Below are 12,743 nucleotides of genomic sequence, written 5' to 3'. Positions count from 1 at the left end.
CTACTTTCTGGAAAAGCATGGATATTGCTGTAATTTAATCACCATTTTCCTCTGAAATGGTGGGGAGGCTGGTAGTACTGCTACCTCTGTGAAGCGTGGGATTGCAAACCCAAGACCCAACTGAAATAATTACCTGTATTTCTTCTTCTGTCTCAGATCTCTTTTCCTCTTCTTCTAATATCCCCAAAATCTCTTACAATGTGGGCATTTTAGCACCTTCTTTCCCCAAATCAAAACCCTTTTGGGTCTCTCCACCTCTATTTCCCACTAACCAGGGGCCATTTACAGTTCTAAGCGACCATGCTTTCCTCCAAAACCAAGTAAGTATACTTTTCTTGCCAGATCTGATCTGGGTTCTTATTTTCCTTAACTTTCTTGCAAGGTAGGATCTTTTTACTTTGTTTTGCTGTTCTGATATGTATCCTTGTTCTTGTTTGGCCTAGTTGTAAGTTTCTGATTAGGGTTCTTGATTTTTCTTCATCTTGGATGCAAAATACAGTTTTTTTTTTTTTTCAAATTTTAAGGTTTTTATGAATGATTTGTATCTGGGTTTACTTTAGTTATCTGTTATTTTTTCTTTTTTCCCTCATCTTATATATGGGTAATTAATTTGAGAGTTGGATCGTCTAGATCTTTTTTTAATTTGGGGTGGTGAATGGCATTTTGTATATGTATTTGTATTTGTATGTGTATTTGATGGGTCTGATCTTGTTATGGAATGCTGAGATTTTGCTTTTGAACAGAACCGGTTTATCTGAAACGATACCCAACAAAACCTCACCTGCAACTCCTAGGGTTAGCAAATTGGCAAAAGGAACAGCTAAATCAGAATCCAATTCACCCTCTCCCCTGCAAAATCCACGTCTATCAATCGATCGATCCCCCAGATCCGTTGATTCGAAGCCTGCTGTTGATCGCCGTTCACCCAAGATCAGCACTCCTCCTGATGTAAGTTGAAGAAAAAACCCTAATTTCTATTGTATGTTTAGTTTTTTATGAGATTTGTGTGATTTTTCATTTGGCATTGTGTTTGGCATTTGGGTTTTGATTGTAGAAACGAGTGGTGAAGGGATCAGAGCTGCAAGCGCAATTGGATCTAGTTCAGGAGGATCTGAAAAAGACGAAGGAGCAGTTAACTTCTGTTCAGAAAGAGAAGGCAAAGGTTTTTGAAGAATTGAGAGAGGCGAAAAGATTGGCCGATGAGGCAAATGAGAAGCTCAATGAGGCTATGGTTGCTCAAAAGCGAGCCGAGGAGAGTTCTGAGATTGAAAAGTTTAGGGCTGATGAATTGGAGCAGGCGGGTATTGAGGCAAATCAAAAAAGGGAAGAAGAATGGCAGAAGGAAATTGAGGCTATTCGGAGCCAACATGCCGTGGATGTCACGGCATTGCTGTCTACTACTCAGGAGCTCCAGAGGATTAAACATGAGTTATCAATGACCTCTGATGCGAAAAATGCGGCGTTGAGTCATGCCGATGATGCTATGAAGATCGCGGAAATTAACGCTGAGAAGGTTGAGTTTTTGTCGGCGGAATTGGGTCTCGTGAGAGCCTTGCTTGACTCAAAAATGGAGACAATAAATAAGGAAGCTGATGAGTTAGTTAAGAAGCTGAATTCTGAGGTTGATTCATTGAAGCAAGAACTTGAGAGGGCAAAAATGGCTGAAGACAAATTGGGCGAGATGGAGGGTTTGATTGAAGAGCTTAGGATTGGGGTTAGTGAAGCGAAGAGGGCTGAATTAGAAGCGGGTAATTTAGTGGATGAATGGAAGGAGAAAGCCGAGCTTTTGGAGGTAAAGGTTGAGGAATTAACTCAATCTGAGAGAGGTGCATCTGAGTCACTTGGTTCAGCGATGAAGGAGCTAGAAGGGAAAAATCTTTTGTTGCAAGATGCGGAGTCCAAGATTGTTTCTCTTAGAGGGCATGTTGAATCATTGGAGATTTCACTTGAGAAGCATAAAGGGATTCTTGAGGAGTCAGATCGGAAACTTGAAACAATGAAGCAAGAAGTGATGGGCATGGCAATAACAGTTGAAAATTTAAAATCTGAGCTTGAAAGTTTGAAGGAGGAGAAAATGCGGGCATTGGACAACGAAAAGCTTGCAATTTCTAATGTTCAAAACTTGTTAGAGGAGAAGAACAAATTTATAAGTGATCTTGAAGCCTCTAGAGATGAAGCAGAGGAGGGTAAAAAGGTAGTGCAAAGTTTGCAATCGGCATTGAGTGAAGCCTCCACGGACGCCAGAGATGCAAAGGAAAAGCTCTCAACAAGTCAAGTCGAGCTTGGAAATGCAGTCTCTCAAATTGAAGATCTTAAGTTGGTTTTAAGTAGCACTGAAAAGAAGTACAAGGCGATGCTTGATGAAGCGAAAGAACAGATTGATCACCTTAAAAACACACTTGAAGGATGTGAGCTTGAAGCCAAAAATGCAAAAGCTGAATTGGGTGAAAAAGAGCTTGATTTTGAAATTGCTATTAAGAAATCAGAAGAGGAAATCGCTTCTGTTAAAAGAGAAATGGATAGGGTGGCCAAAGATTCGAAGGACGAATGGGATGAAAAAGAGCTTAGTTTTGTGAATGCTATAAGAAAATCAGAAGAAGAAAATGTGACTATGAAAAGTGAAATGGATAGGCTGCTTAGTTTAATCAAAGAAACCGAGGAAGAGAAACAGACTGCAAAGGAAAAAGGAGTAAAGCTTCTGAATAAACTAAAGCAAGTAGAATCTGAGGTGACTTTCGAAAAAGAAGTTGCTGAGAAAGCTAAGGCTGAGAGTTCTCATCTGAAAGAGATATTATTGGACAAAGAGAATGAGTTGCAGAGCGTTACACAAGAGAACGATGACCTCCGAATTAGAGAGGCCAAAGCCCTCGGGAGAGTCGGCGAGCTTTCTAAGTTGCTTGAGCAGGCCTCAGCCAAGAGGATGGAAGAGGACGAGCTTTCTCATCTGAAGGAGTTATTGTTGGACAAAGAGAATGAGTTGCAGAGCGTTACACAAGAGAACGATGACCTCAGAATTAGAGAGGCCAAAACCCTCGGGAAAGTCGACGAGCTTTCTAAGTTGCTTGAGCAGGCCTCAGCCAAGAGGATGGAAGAAAATGGTGAGCTATCAAATAGTGAAAAAGACTATGATTTACTGCCAAAGATGGAAGCATTTGCGAATGGTAATGGGAATGGGAATGATAGAGAACTGGTGTCAGAATTTCCCGTGGAACAGACTGTGGATCACACAGAAATAGAGGAGACTGTGAATGGAAATGCCAAAGAGGAGGACACTGTTGAAGTTGAGGTTAAAATGCGGGACAACTGCAAAATTTCGGAGAAGGACTTGTCGCCTGAAAGGGAGCCTGAACAAGAATCATTTGATGAAGAATCGGACTCAAAGATTGACAGTGATAGCTTTGATCAGATAAATGGATCAGAGACCATCGAAAATGGTGGGAGCTCTCCATTGAAGCAACAACAAAAGAAAAAGAAGGCATTACTACGCAAATTTAGTAGTCTGTTGAAGAAGAAGAGCAACCCAAGTAACTGATATCCCCGATTTTAGGTATTTTACTCTTTTTCTGGAGAATGTTATGATTTGATAGTTGTTATGCTTTGAGCCTTCAATTGTCTCTATCGTGTTTGCTGCTTGCTACAATTTTCTTGCATACTGCCTGTAAATTGTAGCAGTATAAGAGTTGTATCTGAGATTATCTCTGTGGTTCCCTCGCAGGTCATATATGTAATGAGCCTTGAAGTTTGTTTTCTTGGTTTTTTTTTCATGGAGAGGAATGATGCTATATAATTGTATGCTTGTCATGCTTTTTAGATCAGATTTACTCTTCTCCTCGTTAAATGAGAAGTGATTAGCTTGAAAACGTAATGCCATAGTGACGTTGAGAAGGTGGTGGTGTTTGCGCTCTACAACCCCATTCTGTTGTGGGGTGGCAACACAACTTTGTGCTACTACAATCCTTTCATAATTTTCTCTTGACAGAATATACAGGGAATAAAATTACAATAATTTCCTAATAAAATGGATTATGAATACTGCAGAATATTGTTGCATTCTATTTCACCTATCCAAGAACTGGGCAGCTAAGCTGAATCTTGCATTTCAATTCAATTTTGTTTGACACAAATTTTAATATTAAGCAGTACTTTCTAAGCACATATAGATGCACATTGACTCATGCATCAATCCAGTAAATTGTTTTTTTTTTTTTAAATTTTTTTTATTTTTTATGAATGAAATAGATTGTTATGGATCTCTCCTGTTTCTATATATTTTTTAATAACGGGGGCCCTTTTTTCTTTGGTTTGTTAGTGTTGACATTTATGTGGGCAGCTTACACGGATCTGTGTCTGCAATATCTGGATGACCTGAGAAGGAAGATTGTAAATGAATACCATTGATGTACTCTATATTGTTATATGATATGTGGGTATGGGTGTTATTTAATTAAATGGTTTGTTGATGGAACAGATTCTTAATGCCCCTCTCTCTCTCTCCATTCAGAAGCTGTAATTCTATCACCTTCAGTCATGTGAAGTCTTCTGTCATCTTTTTATTCAACCAGTTTATGATACTCTCTGGCATTGCCTGGAATAGTACGGTATGCTGAGGTATCCATTATACCTCCCAAGATGACCTAAATGCCCCAGATGGCACTAATTTGGGTTATTTACATTGGATTTCTACCTCCACCAGAATCTGCATGGAGTGCAGGCATCTAGTTTTGTCGTGGGGTGGGTGTAATTTGGTCATTGTCCAATTTCTTGTTTTGCTTTTGTAATCTTCTATATCTCTGCAATTGTGAGGTCCCAGATTTGCCTTTTTAGCAAATTCCATTTTAACCCTTGAAGTGGGTGTTTCTGGTAATTCTTAAGTCTCTCATTTGCCTTTTCCAGGCCCTTTGAAAATGTTTTAGAATTCTGATAGGTAGCCCAATAGTGCCTCTCATTTTCATGATAGAGTGGATTTTGTAATAGTAGGTCCTATTGTCTGCACCAACCGTGACAAAGCATCATAATTCTCTATAATGTGTTGTTTTCGTATGGACGGCTGTGTAGCCAAAAAAAATACAGCAGGGTCCTCATAATTAGGTGATCTAAACCATTCATTTGTTGGGGGCCAGTGTAGATAGGCAGTGCTCCAAAAATCTTCTCCATAGGATGATTAATCTAACCCTCCATTAATTTGTTGGGGCCCAATGTACACAGGCAGTGCTCCAAAAATCTTCTCCAATGGATGATCCCAACCCTCCAATAAGTAGAGGGTTTTATATCATGCCATCCATTCTAATTCCCCACAGATTGGAGGGTTAGGATCATCTTATGGAGAAGATTTTTGGCAATGCTTATCTACGTTGGTCCTCAAAATCTATTGGTTTAGATCACTAGAGGGGGTGTCCCAGGAAAGAAAAGGGAGCAAATACATCACTTCCCAATAACAAGGACTCCAAAGTCCCTCCCAAGTATTTGGGTAATTTTAGGTGTATCTCATGAATGGCCTACAGCTACGAGGATGGTACCAAATTGTCAACTTCGTAATGAGCGAGACGTGAATCCCCTTCTTGTTTCTATCTTTTCTTTAATTCTGAGAAGAATTGTCGTGTTTTAGTAAAGTGGGCTGTAAACAGTTGCAGAGGCATTCATCCCCACATGGAATGTCCGATCTCTCCATCTCTTTTCTTTTTCAAAGGTACCTTTCTTTAATCATCCACATGTTGATCCCCACCACTGGAATTGACAAGAGCTGAAAAATTACAAAAGAAGGGGAAGAGAGTCACAGACCAGAATACAAATAGGGACCAAAAGGGCCAATTCAGTACACAAAAAGCAAAGGAGAGCCAAAGTTTCTTACCCCCCTCCCTTTTAAGTAAAATAAGTATTATTGAAAGGGAAATGATACAATTAGAACCCCTAATAGGGGAAGCTTATGGGGGAGCTTCATCTCTAGAAAGAATGATCCAAATCATGCTAAATCATGTGGCTAGACCCAAGTCAAGCTTCTCATAATGTCATCTTTTCCAACTATCATTCCCCATCTATTTAAGGACTTTTTATATGGTGAGTGCACGGTGAAGTCCAGTATTTTTTTTTCAAAAAGTGCAGTGGGGCCTGATTGATACGATGATCCAAGCCGTTCATTTGTTGGGCCACTACGGAAATAGGCTTAGATCATTACCATAGTATGACCGTAACCCTCCAACCTAAACTGCACACTATAGAAAACTCAACAGATCAGAGGGTTAGAATCATCCTATGGGGATGATTGGTATAGCCTAATTACGTTGTGGCACAGTAAATGAACGGTTTGGATCATCCTATGAAGTGGGACCCACTTTACTTATATATATATATATATATATATATATATATAAACTAGACTTCATAGGTACACACCATATAAAATCTCCTATTTAAGCTCTATTTTTTTTTTTTAAATATTTCTAAATGCCCCCACCAAGATGAAAAAGTTAGTAGCCCCTTCATATCCTTGAAGAAACGGTTGGTTACCTAAAGTTCAATAGACATTTGTTTGCTGATTAGATGTGCCAACTTTTTCTTGGTAGATATGGTTTCCCAACTGCCAAAATCATCTCACACCCAACCTCCTTGAGTTAGATACAAAAAATAAACAAAATAAATAAACTATAATTACATCACTTGATTTTTAATCAAACTAAGTCAAGTTCTTATTTTCCAACTTTAATTAATATACACTAATAAATCAATATTAGAAAACCCCAACATAAGAAGAATCTTATGTTAGAATTTGAAGCCAAAATGTTAGAATTTTGAATTCAAAATTTTGGAGGGAAGCTTCAAAATAAAGAATCTTCCTCTTGTTTTTTAAATATCTTGTCTTTAGTGGTGATTGATACTTGAACCCAAAACTTAGTGTGGTGTGTGGGTGGGTTTGAAATCCAATGCATGTTTTTAATCATATTGGAAAGCTGAAAAAACTTTCACCTTTATATAAGAGGTAGTGTGGAGAGAAAGGCTCGGGCCTTTTAGGGGCATGGAATTTGTTGAGAAAATCTGCCGGGCAATCCGATCCGATCGTGCACAAATTAAAAGGAAAAGTAAAATAAATACAAGCAAACAAGCTACAAGATGAACACCAAGATTTTACATGGTTCGGCCAAGCCTACTCCACGGGCGAGAAATACGATCTTCCACTATGAGAAAACAATATACAAGGATTACAATGGATTTAACTCAAAACCGACAAACCCGCAACCCTTTCCTTGCTTCTCACACCCAAGACCGTACACAAGAGATAACGCGAGAGATAAACCCGAAAAAGAACCCAAGAGAAAACCCCGAGATGAAAAACCTCTTCTCCCTTTCTCTCTCTCTTTCTTCTCTCTCCTTTGGCAATCGACACAACAAACACGTCTTGCATCGCCGCAACATAAGAGAACAACTCTTTTTATAGTTTAGTTTTCCCCAAAAGTTAAAAATAGAAATCTCTATTTTTGCCTTTGCCTTCCCACCCAAGCAACCACCGTGGGTGAGAAATAAGGCAACTTTCCCAACAATATCCACCTTGGCTTATTTCCCAGCCACCTGAAGATTTTCTGTTGATGTCGCCACCGGTCCGCTATAGCAGCAAACCACCATTGGTCTTCTGAAGTACCAGCTACACACCCTCGAATCACCTTGGTTCTAACTCCTCCCGATTCGATCAACACGGCCAATGCACATGTGTAGCTGCCAACCCGTTGACTCACCTAGTCAACCTTGGAGAGGGATCTCGATCCATCCTCTCCAACGCAGATACCATCATCCTCTCACGCTTGCCATCCTTTCCCTTCAACGCCTTAGCCAAGCCTTGTTGAACTATGATGTCCTTCACCCCCATCTGCCATAGGGTGAAATCGCCATTTCCGTCAAATCTGTCGATGTTGAACTGAGTAGAACTTGATTTTACCGTAATCTCATATTACTCCGCTCTTCACGGTGTAGCACTCCACATCAAACGAGAATCTTTCTTTGACAATCTTTCTACTCCAAAAAATCGCTCTAACCGCGACCCAATCACAACACCCACGATCACTCCACCCGGCCTCGACGATCGCTCCACCTGAGCTTTGATACCACTTGTTGAGAAAATCCGCCAGTTAAACCGATCCGATCGTGCACAAATTAGAAGGAAAAGTAAAATAAACACAAGCAAACAAGCCACAAGATGAACATCAAGATTTTACGTGGTTCAGCCAAGCCTACTCTACGGGCAAGAAACACGATCTTCCACTATGAGAAAACAATATACAAGGATTACAATGGATTTAACCCAAAACCTACAAACCCGCAACCATTTCCTTGCTTCTCACACCTAAGACCGTTACTCTCTCCTTTTCTTCTCTCTCATTTGGCAGCAGACACACCAAAGACGTCTTGCGTAGCTGCAACCCAAGAAAACAACACTTCTCTCTTTTTAGTTTAGTTTTCCCCGAAAGCTAAGAATAGAAATCTCTATTTTTACCTTCCCTCCCAAGCAACCACCGTGGGTGGGAAATAAGGCAACTTTCCCAACAATATCCACCTTGGCTTATTTCCAAGCCACCTGAAGATTTTCTGTTGATGTCGCCACCGGTCCGCTATAGCAGCAAACCACCATTAGCCTTCCGAAGTACCAGCTACACACCCTCGAATCACCTTGGTTCTGACTCCTCCCGATTCGATCAACACGACCAATGCACATGTGTAGCTACCAACCCGTTGACTCACCTAGTCAACCTTGGAGAGGGATCTCGATCCATCCTCCCCAACGCAGATACCATCATCCTCTCACGCTTGCCATCCTTTTCCTTCAACTCTTTAGCCAAGCCTTGTTGAACTAGGATGTCCTTCACCCCCATCTGCCATAGGGTGAAATTGCCATTTCCGTCAAATCTGTCGATGTTGAACTGAGTAGAACTTGATTTTACCGTAATCTCATATTACTCCGCTCTTCACGGTGTAGCACTCCACATCAAACGAGAATCTTTCTTTGACAATCTTTCTACTCCAAAAAATCGCTCTAACCGCGACCCAATCACAACACCCACAATCACTCCACCCGGCCTCGACGATCGCTCCACCTGAGCTTTGATACCACTTGTTGAGAAAATCCGCCGGCCAAACCGATCCGATCGTGCAAATATTAAAAGGAAAAGTAAAATAAACACAAGCAAACAAGCCACAAGATGAACATCAAGATTTTACGTGGTTCGGCCAAGCCTACTTTACGGGCAAGAAACACGATCTTCCACTATGAGAAAACAATATACAAGGATTACAATAGATTTAACCCAAAACCTACAAACCCGCAACCATTTTCTTGCTTCTCACACCTAAGACCGTACACAAGGATAACGCGATAGATAAACTCGAAAAAGAACCCAAGAGAAAACCCCGAGATGAAAAACCTCTTCTCCCATACTCTCTCCTTTGGCTCTTTTTAGTTTAGTTTTCCCCGAAAGCTAAGAATAGAAATCTCTATTTTTACCTTTCCTCCCAAGCAACCACTGTGGGTGGGAAATAAGGCAACTTTCCCAGCAGAATTTATGTGGGTGAGGTTGTTTTAAGAACCAAAGTTCATAAAAAATACAAGCGTGCTGGGCTGTGTCCAAAGTACAGATTCACATTCGGGTAAAAATTATCTTTTTGGTAAAAAACGGTTTTGTTTTTCTTTAATTAGCTATGGGCGTGTTCTATCTATAAGTGTTCTTCTGGCCAAGATATAGAAGATCTAGTTACACAAGCATGCTGTTCTACAGAAGCATACATATTTCTCTCCTTAAGCTTTGCTCTTTCTTCCTACGTTCCCGTTCCGTCGCTGAGCATAGTTCTAAAATAGTTCAAAGTGGGACTATTAAGCGAGTGCATTTCTACTAGAGCCTATGGGGCTGTTTTACATTGGAGTGTCAATTCGTGAATCCCGGTTGCACCGTAGAGGACTTATGAGATTCTTAAGGAGAGTGACCAAGTGGCATAACTCGGCCATTCTTCCTTCTACCTTGGACAATCAGATTTTCAACGGGGTTTTATCTTCAAATAAATCAGTTCTATCTGCCTTCTCAAATTTTTATTTATATTCTGATTTCCAACAATACCAAATTAGTTCGGATTAGCACCAAATATTGGTTTGGATCAGCCACCGATCAGTTCCTAATAATCTAATTATTATTTTCCAACATCTTATCTCAATCTTACGAATTTAACCCACGTTTCTTTCTATATTGTGCTTTCCACCAAAGTACAAACCTTTGTTATTGTGACATTATTGCGGAGTTGTAGCGAATCAAGGGTTTGACTGGGATTGGAAAAAATTAAAATTTTAAAAAGAGTTCTCGTTCATGCCTACTACCATGGTGTGAATCTGAAGACGCGGGTGAAATTTTGTCCAAATAATTGGGAGGGAGATCTTTTCCTCTTCTCCATTGTCATCATTTAAACTTCTTCAAAGAAGAACGAGTGGGTAAAAGTGTGGTGAAGCCTAGGACCACAGTTAGACCCTGTATAGAATTAGGGATATCTTCTTAGAGTCACCACCTCAATTAGGGTCTGGGACCAAAGTTTGACCTTGTATAGAACTAGGCACATGTTCTTAGACAGGTATGTTGTCTGATTAGGGGATTTGGAAGGTGTTTGGCATTAAACCCATCCAATCTAAACCGATCTCTACTAGTATATGTGATCAACAATCACAAAGCATTATTAAGTTAGAGAAAGCCATTCTAAATTGAACAACAATTTAACTATGAAAAGAGACATGTATTTTCTAACAATGTGTTCAGAAGTTTACATACGTGACCCCTCTGCCATGGATGGAAGGAAGTCACATGGTTGATAAAAAAAATTTAGGGGGCTGCTAGGGAGATTGAGAGTGGAACCGAACGAATTCCTACATGCCACATGGCATGGGAGGCGTAGTTTTGCCATTTTAAGGAACAAAAAAGCCAAAAAAAGAGGAACATGATTCCTAAAGTGTGAAGAAGCTATTTGTTTGGTTTCACTCTCGGTCCCCAAATTGGTTTCCATATCATTATTCAAATAGTTAATATGTTACTAAAACTTCCATTATCTGAAAGCAGTGCAGAATAAGGGCAAAAATACATCAAATACAATATGAAGAGAAAAAAAACTTTAAGAAAAAAAAGAAAAGAAAAGAGTTTGCCTCTCGGCGTGACCGATAGTAGTGATGTCTGACTGATCAGTTAACCATTTAGTCGGGAGGGCTTGCAATTGGTTCACTTGATCAGATTGTGGAGCATCAAGTTGACCAAAAGCCCACTTAGGCGGATTTTAGATGGATAACATTTAGTTTGAACTTCATGTAAGGTTAAAAAAAGTGTAAAACACAGTGAGAAAGGCTAATGAAACATTTGGAAAGAAACTAACAAGAATGAAGAAACAACTACTTCAACATGCAAATAGGAGCTGAAAATAAAATAAAGTCCTACCTCTTGAGAGTAGACTGGAGCAGCGATCCTCAACTTTCCTTTCTGAATGCCCGAAGAGTCGCCTAATGATCATTCATTCAAAGAGCACTTTGGCCGCAGCTAGGGAATGACATTAATGATGTTTGATGTTTGAAGATGCCAGAGTTCCCTTCTCCTCTGTTTGGTTATATGTAATTTTACCTAGTTAATTAGTGGTGTAAGTAGTCAGCAGGCAGGAGACGGGCTTTGGGTTTACCTGGAACTTACCTCCTAGAATAGTGGTATGTAGTTTTTGGTTGTCAACTTCATAGAGTAATGGTAGGGGGTGTCATTACTAATATCGAGAGAGAGAAAAAAACATCATTCACAATAAATCTAAGCAAAACACTATGTTTTTGTGGTTTTTGGCTTGGATTTTATAGGGATGAGACAAGGGTGACACGTCAGCAGACAAGCCATGGTTAACCAAGAAATATCCCCGGTAGTCTCCTGGGATTTCAATGCTATATTGGAAACCAAACAAGGGGTTTTGTTGATGTGGCATCTAAATGCCAAGGAAAACCCCTAAGCCACCCGACTTTTGTGGAACCAAAATATAGCATTATTTCTTTATCCTTTCTTCCTCTATTTCATCTATTTTTCATGTTGAAAACAAGTCTATCCTTAGGTGATCAACTCAAATTTAAGCGTTGATAGGTTCTAAACCTAAATTTAGGAGAGTTTTGGGCTAAAAGCACTGTGTTTGGGTAAGATCAATATTAGCTACGATCAAGGTTTTGATTGGATGCTATGGTGATAAACTTTGATTTAAAAGACTCTTTATCATGCCCCTAAACTCAGAAGAGGTGTGGAAAAGAGAAAAAGTTGGATCAAACTCGTCTTCTTAGTATCTATTGAAGTATTTATCTGAATCCTAATTTGTCATTAAGCTATCAAAACCCTCATTAATTGATCTTTGGATATGCAATTGATCGATTGGACGTGCCTACAATCAGTCATGTGGGCCCTACCTTTTGATGGATGGTCCTGTTCAAAATGGATCATGATCTAGACTCAGAAAGTAGATTTTGAAAAGCACCCTGTGTTGTCCTATGTGGAGGCTTGCCTATGTATGAGACTAGGTGGGATTTAGCCTGGCATGAAACAGGTTTGAAGGGCCTAGCCTAATGCGTTATAGCATGAGCTTCTGGCATATTGGTTAAGTACATAACATTTGGTATCAGAGCAATCACCTCGTCTGTATTTGAGTCATGTAAGTGGTGACTTGTGGAGAAGACTGCTTAGAAAAGGCTTCCTATTATGGATTAGAAAGGAACCCTAATG

General features: G+C 39.8%; 1 protein-coding gene across 3 annotated transcripts; it reads left to right on the top strand.

The window, feature by feature from the left end:
* LOC143884871 (WEB family protein At5g16730, chloroplastic-like) lies at positions 1 to 4,833 on the top strand. 3 transcript variants are annotated; one of them, XM_077388703.1, is made up of 4 exons: positions 1 to 320; positions 744 to 948; positions 1,055 to 3,547; positions 4,469 to 4,833. In XM_077388703.1, exons 1-3 carry the CDS (start codon positions 301 to 303, stop codon positions 3,530 to 3,532), a joined length of 2,703 nt encoding a protein of 900 aa, XP_077244818.1. In that variant the 5' UTR covers positions 1 to 300; the 3' UTR covers positions 3,533 to 3,547; positions 4,469 to 4,833. The 3 variants fall into 3 exon arrangements, with proteins under 3 accessions (XP_077244818.1, XP_077244819.1, XP_077244817.1); XM_077388704.1 differs by lacking the exon at positions 4,469 to 4,833 and adding an exon at positions 4,310 to 4,465; XM_077388702.1 differs by lacking the exon at positions 4,469 to 4,833 and having other exon boundaries at positions 1,055 to 3,802.
* The last annotated feature ends 7,910 nt before the right edge of the window (positions 4,834 to 12,743 follow it).

Source organism: Tasmannia lanceolata, unplaced genomic scaffold (assembly GCF_043159265.1).
Source record: "Tasmannia lanceolata isolate RefF3 unplaced genomic scaffold, GAP_Taslan_0.1 ptg000008l, whole genome shotgun sequence".
Taxonomy (NCBI): Eukaryota; Viridiplantae; Streptophyta; class Magnoliopsida; order Canellales; family Winteraceae; genus Tasmannia; species Tasmannia lanceolata.
Note: the sequence above shows the minus strand (reverse complement) of the source record. Positions and strands in the feature narration are given on the sequence as shown.